The 15,672-nt window shown below is 37.4% G+C and overlaps 1 protein-coding gene across 3 annotated transcripts in view; it reads left to right on the plus strand.

Annotated features, from left to right (window-relative positions):
* Positions 1-9: 9 nt before the first annotated feature.
* Positions 10-15,672, plus strand: part of LOC150097105 (sorting nexin-29-like) — a 780,446-nt gene continuing 764,783 nt past the window's right edge. For all 3 annotated transcript variants that reach the window (XM_090406852.1, XM_090406853.1, XM_090406854.1), the window contains exon 1: positions 10-301. In XM_090406852.1, the coding sequence (XP_090262978.1) occupies positions 289-301 (13 nt within the window). In that variant the 5' untranslated portion in view covers positions 10-288. The remainder of the gene's footprint in view (positions 302-15,672) is intronic.

Below are 15,672 nucleotides of genomic sequence, written 5' to 3' on the forward strand. Positions count from 1 at the left end.
CACCATTCTCCAGAATCTATGGGGTTATGTTTTGTGATAATACTACTCTGTTGAATGTTTGAGTTTATTATGTAATTCACATCAAAGTTTTTATAGTGGCAATTTATTGCAAAAAAAAACAAACAAACAAACATCGAGAAGAACATTTTGGAAAGCTACTAATAAACCTTCAATTTTAAATTAAAATGTAAAGGAAAATTTGTGAATTAACATATCTTCGCTGCTTTGTTGGATGAACAGCTGTGCGAGTTGCTGTCAAGCTACTTTTCATCATCGAGGAAACACAGCATGCTAAGTACCAGTAAGTTACATTTTATGTAATCGTTGCCTGATTTTCTACAGCGAAAGACGAAAGGGGTGTATATGTGTGCTGATGCATATAAGTCTCAGCTGATATGAAAGAACTCGCATGTTACGTACTAAGCGAGAATTATAAAAGCTATCTGATTGCTGACTTGTGTGTTAATTCATTTGAATGGGGAGGAAATACATCCAGTATATCGCATTTCAAGTAGTGCATAATGAACACAAACACTTGAATTTTTTGTAATGTTCTTGAATAATAATGTTATTTTTAGATATGTATAAAATGGTTTTCGTGCGCCTAATTCTTTTAATTATTGACATTGTATAGCACAAAAGAAAGAAAGAAAACACATCACTGGTGTTGCACGATTGAGTTTGAATTTAGTCATTATTTTCAGTTCTGTAAAAGTGCCAGATTTTCAGTGGGATTGTTTCATTTGCAATGATACTTTTAGTAAGTTCTCTTGAATTCACTTTTATGTTTTGCTCTTTTATTTATTTTTTTAAAAATATTAAATATGCATCTTTCTATTATTTTTTTTTATATTTAAACTTTACTCAACATAACTGCATTATTCATCCCTCAAGGGGAAAAGAAAAAAAAAGGTTTCTGACTTGTTTCAAGGTAAGGGAGTTAATTAGTGGTATATTCTTAATCCTAATCCTAGTGGTAGGTATAGGATTAGGAAATTATAATTTTGTTGTTGTAGGTATATGCAATATAAGCACATAAAAATATTTAATTTTTATAAAAACTTTGAATTGGATGTCCTTTGGAAATGCTATTTTTATTCTTCAAATTTAAATGGCTTGATATATGTAAGCCTTTCTCTCAACAACATTTGGGTTAAAGAGATATTTTATAGAACAGAGAAATTCAACTAAAATAAGATGTAAAAATCAAAAACAGTAAATCTGTTATTTTAAATTAAATCATTATTTTAATAGACTACCAGGGAGGCACATATCACTCATACCACATGTCATGACTTCTCTTGAATTTATTCACTATCTGCACAAGCTGGTTTCAGTGACAAGCTATTCCAATCATGCACTGCTCTATTGAGGAAAGCATCTACCTTTTATCCCTTTTGACAATATTCATTCTCAACTTCCATGGGTGCCCTCTCACCATCCTTCATAAAATAAAAAAATTCCATCTACTGGTATCCTATGACTTTAAGAAGTTGCTAGGTATTTATCATATCGCCCTTCTTTCTGCTGATAGCACAGATATTGTTAGTCACTCTTCATTATTTACATTCCACAATTTCGATATAATTTTAATACATCCTCTGTTTCTTCTAGCATAATCCACATACCTCCCTCCCCCAGTATAATACACCATTGCATATCTCATTATACCAAAATGTCCAATTTTACATTTCTAACATTGAACTGATAACCATTTTCACATGCCCAAAATTTGAGCTCTTTCAAATCATTCTGCAAGCACTTCATGTTAGATGCTTTCCTGATTACCTTGCCCATCTTTACATCATCAGCATATAGTTCAATATCACCTGTTAAATCCTTTGCAATATCATTAATGTGAAGAATGAATAACAATAGACCAAGGATTGAACCTTGGAGTACACCGCTGGTCACCTTAAATCTTGTAGATGCACATGTACTTGCATACAGATTTTTTATGAATCTCTCAGCCACCTTCTTGTCCAAACTAGTAACTTATACTCCAATTCCATATCTCTCAACTCATGCAATAGCCTTCCATGCAAAATCCTGTCAAAAGCTTTAGCAGAATCCAAAAGTATCAAGTAACCATTCCCCTTGTCTGACTCAACAGTGATATTATTATAAAATATGGGTGATCATTATGGGTGATTTTAATTATGGCAGTATAGACTGGAATGATGAGATAGCAACTGGAAGTAAAGAAAATGAGTTTCTTGAGTTTTTGAGGGATAACTACCTCACACAGTATGTAACAGAGGGCACACAAGGATTGAGGGGTCTTGGATTTGGTCATCTCATCAGAGGATGTAATTATAAATGAGGAGTCAAATCATCCACCAATTGGTGAGAGTGACCATGAGGTGATTACCTGGTGGTTGCCATCAGTGTGAGGACCTCTGTGAGAAAAGGGTATATGTGGAACTACAAGGGGGGGGGGTGATTATGAAGAGCTCAGGAGACAGCTTGCAGGTGTAGTGTGGAATGAGGAGTTAGCTGGAAAAGAGATCAATGCAGCTTGGGGGATTTTCAAAAACTGTTTAGTAGATGCAATGTCTAAATGTATTCCAAGAGTTAGAAGGGTTAGAATGTGGTTAAATAAGGTGGGTGTGAGATGGATGAATAAAGAGATTAATCATGCAATACAGAGAAAAAGGGCATTGTGGAGGCAGCATAAGAGAAGTGGAAATAACCAATTCCACGAGGTCTACAAAGACCAAGCAAGGAGGGTGACTTGGTTGGTGAGGGTAACTGAAGAGAGGTATGAACAGCAGTTGACTAATGAAGCCAAAAAGAATCCTAAGGAGTTCTTTCGATATGTAGCCAGCAAAAGAAAGAATAATTATGGAAGGATGACGATTGGAGAAAATGCTATAAAGACAGCTGATGCAGAATGTGTGGTGGAGATACTTAATGAACAGTTCATAAGGATCTTTCAATCTTGTGAATGTGACTTCATAGAGGGATTGAGAGCAGTTGATGATGGGGAGGAGAGACTGACTGTAGGTGAGCAAGAGGTGTTTGGGGAGTTGAGTAAAACTAGATGTTAATAAGGCTGTGGGACTTGATAATATATCACCATGTATTCTGAAAGAATGTGCCAGGGAGTTGACACCTGCCTTGACATATTTTTTTAATATGAGTCTTGCACTTGGTCAAGTTCCTAAAGAGTGGAAGGAGGGCAAGATAGTCTGTCTATCTATCTATCCCAATGGCTTTAACAGGCCTTTAAGGCCCACAACCTTCCAAGCATGCTTGGATTTCGTAACCGAAATACGAGGATAGAATGGTCACTCCTATGCCTCAAGGTATTCTTGGCTGTATCCGTGTGTGTTCAATGGTCCGGTTTGCCTGCTTGCGGGATGAAAAACACCAGATAAACTGGCGGAAAAAACCCTACTGCCCGCGCCCAAGACCGGCTAACTTGGCTATGGCTGAGGAAGATCCTTCAGCTCTTCACGTCTCCGACGGGAATCGAACCTAGGACACTCCTTCCCCAGGCATATGGTTGCGAAGCGCAAAGCCACTAGGCTAACCGCGCGGACAAGATAGTGCCACTTCATAAAGGAGGTGATCGAACTGAAGCATCAAACTATAGGCCTATCTCTGTGTCAGGTGTTCTGGTTAAGTTGTTGGAGAAGCTTGTGAGAACTAGGATCCAGAGTTGGGTTGACAACAATGGTATAATCTTTGATGGACAGCATGGATTTGCTAAAGGGAGGTCGTGTTTTAGTAATCTACTTACTTATTACAATAAAGTGACTGCTTCCTTGGACAGAGGAGAAGGATACACAGTAATATACTTGGATTTCGCAAAAGTTTTTGATAGAGTACCTCATGATAAGTTGACAGTCAAACTAGAGCAGATGGGGTTGGATATTAGATTAGTGCATTGGATTGGAGACTGGCTATCTGATAGGTATCAACAAGTTGTGTATGGGGGTGCAATATCCAGGAAAAGGAAAGTCACTAGTGGAGTGCCTCAGGGATCTGTTTTACGACCATTACTATTTAACTTGTATATTAATGATATTGGCGAAGATTTGGATGGAGATATTCAGTTGTTTGCAGATGATGCAAAGTTGGGACGAACCATAAAGAGTAGTGAAGATGTTGTGGCCTTGCAAGAAGACTTGAATAAATTGAGTGATTGCGCAAGCAAATGGGGATGTGAGTTCAATGTTGCAAAATGTAAGGTTTTAAAATTTGGAAAACAAAGATGGGATGCAGAATTTATGCTTGGTGAGAATATATTGTTGGAAGTAGAGGAAATAAGAGATCTGGGAGTGATAGTGGATAAGGATCTAAAATTTAGGGGACACATCGCCAAAATTGTGAAGACAACACAAAGACTTCTGGGAATGATGAGGAGGACACTGACGTGTAGAAGTAGGGAGATTCTTGTTCCATTGTATAAGGCTTTGATTAGGCCACACATGGACTATTGTGCCCAGATTTGGTCACCTGGTTTTCAGAAGGATGAAGAGATGTTGGAAAGGGTCCAAAGGCGACTGACTAAGGTAGTTTCTGACCTCTGGAATGTCGAGTATGAGGAAAGATTGAAAAGATGTAATTTGCAGAGTCTAGTGGAGAGAAGGAAGAGAGGAGATATGATAGAGACCTACAAGTTGGTAAGGGGTTGTTATAGGATCAATGGTGGAGAAGTTCTACAGAGAATAGTGGGAGATCAGGGGAGAACCAGAGGTCATCCCTGGAAACTGTATAAAGAGGGTGTGAGTAGGGGAGTGAGAGGCAGGTTTTTTTCGTGCAGAGTTGTGAATGATTGGAATGCCTTGCCTGAGAGTGTGGTGTCTGCAAGGAGTTTGAATGTGTTTAAGATCCGGTATGATGAGATGTGTGTGAGATAAAAGGACCTCCTAGATGAGTCTTTGACTCCATGAGGTCTTGTTTAATAATAATAATAATAATCTCTTCTGCATCTGCCACGTATATTCACTAGAGTTATTCTTTCATATTTATTCTTTTTTTTACTTGCAACATAATGATAGAATTCTTTTTGGTTATATTTGTCTTGTTGAGCCAGGTTATTTTCATTCTCACATTTAACTTTCTGTACAATAGTTTTAACTCATCTAGCCTGTATACTTTATCATTTTCACAACTGACTGCATATATATATATATATACACAGTATTCCTTCGACAATCTTTTTCTTAATAATCTCTTGCTTAGTAAGATTGCACATCTGTTTTGCTCCCATTCTGTTTATTCTTCAATCTCTAGGGGCACACTGTGATATTGCATTGATATATTGTAGTTATTGTACTAAAGCATTTTATAACATAATTTCAGAAATATTATTAGTTTGTACTACTCTTAAAAATGGTGTCAAAAACTTCTCGTAACAAGGCAGTGACTAAAGCTAAAGTTGTTGCTACTGAGGTGAGTGTTTGTCCTGAACAAAAGCACTGCTGCAGTGATGATAATAATTTATGTGAGGATACGTTGATATTAGAAATAGCTCGGTTAAAAGAAAATTATTAGGAAATCAACCAGGGAATTGGAAAAGGTGGAAAGACATTTGTCTAAACTTCAACAGGATAAGAAAAAGGATGAGAACAAGAACAGGCAGGAAAATACTGAACATGGAAATCAAAATATTAATAACAACAAGGTAAGTCAGTTAATATCTAATAAAAAAAAAAAGGTAATATGGTATGGTGACTCAATTTTAAAATTTGCACTTGCTGAGGTAGTCACCACTTCTAGTTTCCCAGGAGCAAAAATTAAAAATATGACAAATGTAATTGAAAACCAAAAAAAGAAATGTAAAAGAAATAGTAATGTTGGTAGGTACTAATAATTTAAGTGGTGACAAACATAGTATGAGAGAAGATATGAAAGGTCTGTTGGAAGAAGCCAGAAAGGCGATATGATAGATACCTAGCAACTTCTGAAAGTCATAGGATACCAGTAGATGGAATTTTTTTATTTTAAAGGATGGTGAGAGGGCACGATAAGCTATCTTCAGATAAGCTTACATATAAGCTTCGAGAATGAAAGCAGAGAAATTAGTTCTCATCCAAGATGTATCATATGTAACCAAGTGCATGTAATGTATGTATCACATGTAAACCAAAGTATGTAATGTATGTATTATATGTAAACAAATGTATGTAATGCAAGTATCATATGTAAACAAATGTAAGTAATGCATCATATGTAAACAAATATAACTAATGTATCATATGTAATCAAATGGTAATAACTATAACAAAAATATGCAATCTAGAGTGATTATATCATTGATATTATATATCTAGAGTGTAAAATTGCAAAGAAACATCTGTAATAATCTTCATTATGAATATTATAATAATATATGTTGTAAACAGTTATTATTATTATTTTAAAAAAACTTTTTTGTACGAGAAAGTATTTGTTATGCATAATTGTCTTCAAATAATGTATGTAATTTATCTGAGAAATAATAATAATTAAAAAAAATTATAATAATAATGATGACAAGAGGCCATTCCTGGAAGTTACAAAAGGAAACTGTGAGCAAGAGGATGAGGAGTGGTTTCTTTGCATGGAGGGTGGTTGAACCGTGGAATGCATTGCCTGATGGAGTGGTGAGAGCGAGAACGGTCAATGAGTTTAAGGAGTGGGATGAAAGACTTTGTGTTTCTTAGGGGGGGGGACCCCCTTGATGAGTCTTGACAGACTTTATGTTCTTAGGAAGGACCTCCCACGATGAGTCTTTTGACTCCATGGAGGCCTGAATAATAATAATAAAACGAAATGTGAAAGAGTAAAAATTGTAGGATTACTACCTAGATATGATAGAACTGAGTTAAGAAGGAGGGCAATGATAGCAAATGATTTCACATGCAGGCTGTGTAGAAGATATGGATGTGAGTTTTTAGATATGTGGGGGTGTGTTTGATGGCAGATAAGATTTGTATAAGAATGATGGCCTGCACTTGAATTCATTTGGCATCAGAAACCTGGAGAAATTACTTCTTGGTATGAGACCTAATGCAGAGAGTCAGGGAAACTAGATCATCAAGGGAAGAATGGGAAAAATATGTGTGACAGTTCAGCTATGGTATACAAATGTGATAAAGATATGAATGCCTTTGAACATGGTTATGTATGTGGTGAAGGAGTGGAAAAATATGCTTTAGGTTCGGACCTTTTAAGTATGTCTAGGGAGGGGAAAGAGAGAATTTTAGAACAAGACAAAAGAGATTGCATATCTATTTATAAGAATAGGCTAGGTCATAATTTATTATGTCTATACACAAATGCCAGGAGCACTAGAAACAAAGGGGTTGTGTTTGTTGCTTTAATGAATACGATGTGGCCTAAGATTGTTGGCATTTGTGAAAACTGCCAACAGAATCAGATATGGTAAGTGGGATCGAGTGTAATGGATATACTATTTTTAGGAATGACAGAAGAGATAGGAGAGAAGGAGGAGTGCTACTAATGATATCAGATGATTTAAGTCCAGTTAGGGTTGAAATACAAAAAAACAATGATGGGAACAATGTCCCATGTAGTGATGAGTATTAGTCTATCTGGTGTGAAGTGGAGGTTAACAGAATGAAATATATGATGGAGTGTTGCTACAGACCTGGCGCCTCAGTTGTAGGGGAACGAAGAAATGCATCGCCAATTTTGCCTTATGGTTACCAAGTGAATGATCATTATGGGTGACTTTAATTTTCCGAACATTGATTGAGGTAGAAGAGAAATCTCATGATAAGAAAGATGGGGAATTTATTGAATTGTTGCGAGACAACTTTCTCAAGCAGCATGTGAATGAAGGAACTTGAGGTCAAAGAGTGTTGGATTTGCTCATAGTATCAGAAGGGATCTCTCTCCCTCTCTCAAAAATATGGCTATTTTTTACCACTGATTGGTGACAGTGATCATGCTGTTCTTTCTTGGGAAGTATCTACTTGTATTGAAGCTCAGATTAAAACAGGCAACATGCTGAACTACAAAGCTGGAAATTATGATCGACTTAGAAGAATACTATCTTTGGTCCTATGGTATCAGTTACTGAATGGAAAAAATGTCAGCAATGCATGGGAATCTTTGAAAAAGTGCTTAAATGAGGCAGTATCTCAATGTATCCCTAGTGTTCGAAGATAAATAGGTTGGAGTGAAATGGATGTGCAGCCTTATAAGAAGAAGATGATATGGAAAGAATATCGTGAGAATAAGAGTGAGAGGAGTTATGAAATATATAAAGCTCAGGCCAGAAAAGTAACTAGTATTGTGAGAAAAGCTAAAACGGAATATGAAAAGAAATTGGCCATGCAAGCTAAAGGCAATCCAAAAGAATTTTATCGTTATCCCACAAGCAAAAGAAAGAAAGAATGAATGTGGAGGAATAACTTTATTGAATGCAGATGATACACGAGTGCCAGAAGCTAAGGAGATTGTTCAGTTAATGAGTGCTCACTTTGCTAAGATATATCAACCAGGTGTATGTAGCATGTTGCACATTGCTACTGCTACATTGGATGAAGAGTTAGAGGTTCATGAAAATGAGGTTGAAGAGCTCTTGCATAACCTGGATAAGAATTTGTCAATAGGGACAGATGGAATATCAGCCTGTTTGCTGAAGGAATGTTTAGCTGAATTGGCTAGGCCCTTCATTCATTTGTATAACTTGACTCTCAGCTCAGGAATGATACCACAGGAATGGAAGGAATGTATGATAGTTCCATTGCACAAGGGTGGTGCAAAGCCTGATGTGTCTAACTACTGACCTATTAGTATCTCTGGTGTGGTAGTGAAGATTATTTTATTGAAGTTGGTAAGAACTTGCATACAGAAATGGGTAGACAAGCATTCTATACTCTGCAAACAACAGCATGGGTTTACTAAAGGAAGGGCATGTTTTAGCAATTTGCTCATATTTTATACCAATGTTATGGCCTAGTTGGATAAAGGGAATGGATACACTATGATAATGTTGGATTTTTCTGAGGCATTTGATAGGATACCACATGATAGGCTGTTGCGTAAATTGGAGAATATGGGATTGGAATATAATCTGTTGACTTGGATCAGGAGATGGTTGACAGACAGATATCAAAAAGTGGTATACAGTGGGTGTGAATCTGCCAGATTCAGCAACATATACAGCATGATTATAGACAGAGAGCTTTTGTCCCTTCAGATGGCTGTGCCTAGAATATGTCTTCTTTCTTCTCTTCTCTCTGATTCTCGACGCCATCTTAAGCCTCTATATATGGCGTTGCTGGAACTCCAAAAGGCCTTTGATAGTGTCTCCCTTCCTGCTCTCCTTCGAGCACTGTCTATTGCTGGATGTCCAGAACCCTTTCCTATGTTATGGAGCTATACTTGCGTAGCTCCATCACTATCACTACAGGGTCCCGTGCAACTTCTATTCCAGGAGTGCGGGGTGTTCGCCAGGGTGATCCTCTATCTCCCCTTTTCCTTAAGTGCGTCATAGATGAGTTTCTTCACTCTCTTCCTAGCCATATAGGCTACTCTCTAGGTGCTTCTTCCTTTAATGCTATGGCCTTTGCGGATGATCTTTTTCTCGTAGCCTCTACTAAGATAGGTTTGCAGGAACTCCTTGACCGGGCAGTTGACTTCTTCTGTATTTGAGGCCTTTCTATTAATGTAGAGAAGTCCTGCTCTTTAGCTCTTGTCCTCTCTGGTCGTGAGACAAAGCTTAAGGTCGAGACTATAGAGTTTTCCCTGCACGGGAGGCCGTTGCATGCTTTGACCATCCTGGAAAAGTGAGGATACCTCGGTATCATGTTCACCCCAAAGGGAAGGTCTTCTATCCTAGAAGCTGGGATTGCTTCTTTGAGGAAAGCTTTTATTAAGCCTCAGCAAAGACTGTTTCTTCTTTCTCACTATCTCCTACCTCGCTTTTACAAGTTGGTGTTTGGTACATATATTGGTACAATACCAAGACACATATCTCAGTACTGTCCTGAATGGACAGGGCTATCCGTTCAGCTGTGAGATCATGGCTCCGACTGCAGCCTGACACCCCTACTGCATATTTGCACGCAAGGGTGAAGGATGGTGGGCTCGGGGTTCCATCACTTAGATGGCTGATCCCACGCCTGCGGCTGTCAAGAATCGCGAAGTTAGAACTATCTTCTTCCCCTATCTGCTGAGAGGCTTCCTATAGCCCATTAATACAAGAAGACTTTAGGCGGGCTAAAAGCTGGTCCCATTATCAGGGTACCTTAATTGAGTCAGCACCCACAGAACACAAGAGGTAATCATTTCTGTTGTACTGTTCTATAGATGGTGTTCCTTTAAAAGAGTCATATGTGGTGCCTCCCCAGCATGATTGGGTAAGGGATGGCATCAGGCTCCCTGGGTTTGAGTATATTGACCTTATCAGGAAGAGGATCAGTGCCCTGCCCACTCGAGTCCAGACAGCTCGATGGGGTAGTGACGACTCAAACTGTAGGGCTGGCTGCCACTACAGTGAGACATTGTCTCGTATAGCCCAGTGTTGCTTCCGCATCCATAGGGTCCACGTGTGGAGGCATGATGCCGTGGCCCCCATTCTGAACAACCACTTTAAGTACAAAGGTTGGGTGACCACAGTGAAACCACATTATAGGACCTCTGCAGGTTTGCGTAGCCAGACTTAGTGATTAAAAGAGATGGTGACGTTTGGGTAGTTGATGCCTAGGTGGTAGTTGATGCACACTGGTGGCAACGTCATGCCACCAATGTGCCCTGTAGGACCCTCAAGGAAAGGACTTTTATATCCTTCTGCATAAGCCCAAGTGTTTTAAGTCCTTATAACTATCTGTGCTCCATATGGCATGTAAAGAGATGGTGGCGCTGGTAAACCTCAGAGTTGCCCCATGCTCCTCCCATATCTTACTAACTAGATCTTGGTTATTTTTATAGTAGTTCACTTTATTATTATGGCTATAGGCTAGTGGGCGCCCTGTAGCCATAATAATAAAGTGAACTACTATAAAAATAACCAAGATCTAGTTAGTAAGATATGGGAGGAGCATGGGGCAACTCTGAGGTTTACCAGCGCCACCGTCTCTTTACATGCCATATGGAGCACAGATAGTTATAAGGACTTAAAACACTTGGGCTTATGCAGAAGGATATAAAAGTCCTTTCCTTGAGGGTCCTACAGGGCACATTGGTGGCATGACGTTGCCACCAGAGAATGACTACAATGATAACTAGAACAGGCATAGTGTAAAACACTTGATAAAGGCTTAGGCCTATATCAAGTATAGACGAGATGTCTGAACGCGATGTAAGGGTAGTACTGCCCATAACCAGTACAAAGATTAATAAAAAAAAAATATATATATATCCAGTGGTGTACCTCAGGGCTCAGTCCTTGGGCCATTATTGTTCAATCTGTACATTAATGACATCAAGCAATTCACATAGAATGAATTGATTCTATGTGAATTCACATAGAATTAATTAAATGGGCAGGAAACAACATAATTCACCATGTCACAAACTTATTAAATGTATGCCTGGAAGAGGGGAAGATACCAAAAAACTGGAAAAATGCTACTCTGATAATGTTATTTAAAAAAGGAGACAAAGAAGTAGTAAAGAACTGTAGACCAATTAGCATTCTCTTTAATCTGTACAAAATTCTCACAAAAGTACTAACAGGTTAACTCCTCTTCTACACACAAATCAATCAGTAGAACAAACAAGATTCCATAAAAGCTTTAACACAGTTGATCATATTCATGCAGTCAGTAAAACAAATAATAGAAAAAGCAGAAGGAAACCAATTGTCTCTCTGTTTAGCCTTTGTTGATTATGAAAAAAGCATTTGATTCCATCAAAACTAATGCAATAATCAAAACACTCCAGAATCAGGTAATTCCTGGAGAATATATGGACCTCCTCCAGGAAATATACCACAATGCAACAGCAGTAATCCAACTCCACACGAGTAGATAAAATATCAATGGAAAAAGGTGTCTGTCTATTACCCAAAATCTTTACAGTAATCCTTCAAGAAATATTTAATAATATAAAGCAAACCTTGGTATAAAAATTAATAACAGAAACTTAACAAACCCAAGATATGCAGATGATGTGATAATTTTTTCAAACACTCCAGAAGACCTTAATATAATGATAGAAGACTTATATCATGAAAGCAGAAACAGCTGTCTAAAAATAAACAGAGGAAACACTAAAATGTTTAATCATTAATTTGTAACACCAAAAAATATAATAATAGAAAATAATTTCTTGGAAAGAGTCTCTTCGTATACATACTCAGGTCATCTCATCGATCTAAACTGTGGACACCAAAAGGAAATAAATAGAAGAGTTTAACTTGCCTGGAGTGCATTCAGAAAATTGAAAAGCATTTTTCAAAACAGTGATGTCCCACTCTGTTTAAAAAGGAAGACATTTAACAAGTGTATACTTCCAGTCATCATATATGGTTGTGAAACTTAACAAAAGCACTGGCAAATAAACTAGCAACAACTGAAAGAAAAATGGAGAGGCTGATGCTAGGCATCACATTAAAAGATAACAAGCTAGACTCATATCACAGACATTATTCTTCACCATAAGCAACTAAAAGGGAAATGGGCTGGACATCTATCCAGAAAAGAAGAGAAGATGAACGATGGACCACCATACTAACGAACTGGATTCCAGAAGAAGGGAAATGAGGCCGAGGACGTTCTATAAGAAGGTGGAGCAATGAATTGTCAAATTTTGTTGGGGAAAATTGGTCAACCATTGCCAAGAACAGTGAAATGTGGAAAGAATTGGAGGAGGCCTTCATCCAGCAGTGGACAGAAAATGGCTGAAAAGAAAGACTATCATATCCTGTACATCCCTTGAGGGTACATGTCCAGAATTTGATGATGCAATTCAGCATGTAACCTTTTTTTGGAATGGAATATCTATACATGAAACTGCTTTCCAGATCAGCACAGCATTATCACTGTCACCAACTGGAAGCAGAACAGTCACATCTTCAACTGAAACCCACTCTGACAGTATAATTAGATCTAATATGCTGACCTCATGTTCCTTCCGCCACATACTGTTTAAGGAAGTTGTCTTGCAACAGCTTAATAAATCTAACTTCATTTTTTTATGAGATTTTACTGCTACCCAGTCATTGTTTGGATAATTAAAGTTACTCATGATGATTAAATGTTTAGTTTCCATTACATTTATTTGGCAATGCATTTCATTATCACCAACAGATGATCCACCTAGGTTGTTGTAGCACTCCACCATATTAACAGTGGTTTTGATATATATATATATATATATACTTATTACTATTACCCAAGACCACATGGAGTCAAAGACTCATCTGGGAGGTCCTTTTATCACACACACACAGCTCATCATACCGTGCTTTGAACACATTCAGACTCCCTGCAGACACCACACTCTCAGGCAAGGCATTCCAATCATTTACAACTCTGCATGAAAAAAAACTGCCTCTCACTCCCCTACTCACACCTTCTTTATACAGTTTCCAGGGATGATATCTGGTTCTTCCTCAATCTCCCACTATTTTCTGTAGAACTTCTCCAGCATTGATCCTGTAACAACCCCTTATCAACTTGTAAGTTTTGATCATATTTCCCCTCTTTCTCCTGTCCACCAGACTCTGCAAATTGCATCTCCCCAATCTTTCCTCATACTTGACATTCCAGAGGTCAGAAACTACCTTAGTCAGTCACCTTTGGACCCTTTCCAACATCTCTTCATCCTTCTGAAAACCAGCTGACCAAATCTGGGCACAATAGTCCATGTATGGCCTAATCAAAGCCTTATACAGCAGAACAAGAATCTCCCTACTTCTACACGTCAGTGTCCTTTGCATCATTCCCAGAAGCCTTTGTGTTGTCTTCACAATTTTGGCTATGTGTCCCCTAAATTTTAGATCCTTGTACACTATCACCTCAAGATCTCTTATTTACTCCGCCTCTAACAATTAATCCCCACCAAGCATAAATTCTACATCCCATCTTTGTATCCCAAATTTTAAAACCTTACATTTTGCAACATTGAACTGTCATCCCCATTCCCATGCTCATTCACTCAATCTATTAAATTCTTCTTGTAAGGCCACGACATCTTCTCTACTCTTCATAGTTTGTTCCAACTCTGCATCATCTGCAAACAACTGAATATCTCCATCCAAATCTTCACCTATATCGTTAATATACAAGTTAAACAGTAATGGCCCCAAAATAGATCCCTGAGGCACTCTACTAGTGACTTTCCTTTTCCTGGATATCGCTCCGCCATACACAACTTGTTGATACCTATCAGACAGCTAATCTCCAATCCAGTGCACCAATCTAATATCCAACCCAATCCGCTCCAGTTTGACTATCAATTTATCATGAGGTACTTTATCAAAAGCCTTTGCAAAATCCAAGTCTATCACTGTGTATCCTTCTCCTCTGTCCAAGGCAGTCACTTTATTGTAATAAGTAAGTAGATTACTAAAATTACATTATATTAGATATAAGATTATATTAGACTTCACTGAATTCAGCTTTATCCCCAACTGCGTATTTTGCAGCACACATTCTAACTACTCACACATACAGTAAGCAAATGACTTCTAATATTCTTTTCTGCTGATTGGTTGTTAACATTTTTGTATCATATGCTCCCTTGTTCTTTTTTCTGCTAATGTTTTAAAAATTGTCTAAAGGCATGAAACTGTTATTTATATATATAAGAATGAGTATGATGTGATTGCAATGTCACTTTTCAGATTTTATGTCTAGATGTATAGCTTTTAGCTAAGATGAAAATTTATGAACTGAGGCGTTTTTTTTTTTTTTTTTTTTTGGAATAACAGTGGAACATTGCACTCTTCGATTGGAAAGACCTGGTTTCGATTATCTTCGTGACAAGAAGAATCTATATAGGCTTTTCAATTGAAGGTGAGTTAGCTGATCTTATACTGGTAGCAGGGTTTTTCATCCTGTGTGCAGGCAAATTGGCCATGAGAACACACTTAATTTACAGACAAAAAAATACTGTTGGTGATGTGATGGACGGTAGATGATGTTGATGGTAAGTATCATTGTGTGTAGTTAGAGAATTAAGTAGCAGCAGCAGAGACGGTGACGTATGAGTAGTGGAGTAGAGTGCCCTCCCGCACTGAATCCTTGGAGGTAATAATAATTATATATATATATATATATATATATATATATATATTATTATTATTATTATTATTATTATATATATATGGTTATGTATATAATATATAATATTAATGCTATAATAAGCTATATATATACACACACAGCAAAACCCCGAAGTTACGCGGTAGGTAGGACTAACAAAAAGCGCGTAAGTCGAATTCGTGTAACTACGGGTTTAATTTTGCATGTAATTTATATATACAAACATACAATTGGGACCAAAGGTTTACAAAAACACCTATATTTTTTAAGAAATATAATCATAATTGTAGTTTTTCGTACATAAAAAAAGAAAGTTATTTCGATGTCGATGGTTTCATAAAATTTAATAGATTCGTCTGACGGCATAATGTCTTTTTCTTGTCACGCAAAATTTCGTCATAGCAAGCTAATGATTTTTTATTCCTTGCCTTGTGGCTACAATTCGTTCCTCGTTAGAATGTATGTCCTCCAAAATCTGTAAACCTTTCTTTTATGA

This window comes from Typopeltis vanoorti, chromosome 17 (assembly GCF_054136105.1).
Source record: "Typopeltis vanoorti isolate ZY-2024b chromosome 17, IOZ_Tvanoo_1.0, whole genome shotgun sequence".
Classification (NCBI taxonomy): domain Eukaryota; kingdom Metazoa; phylum Arthropoda; class Arachnida; order Uropygi; family Thelyphonidae; genus Typopeltis; species Typopeltis vanoorti.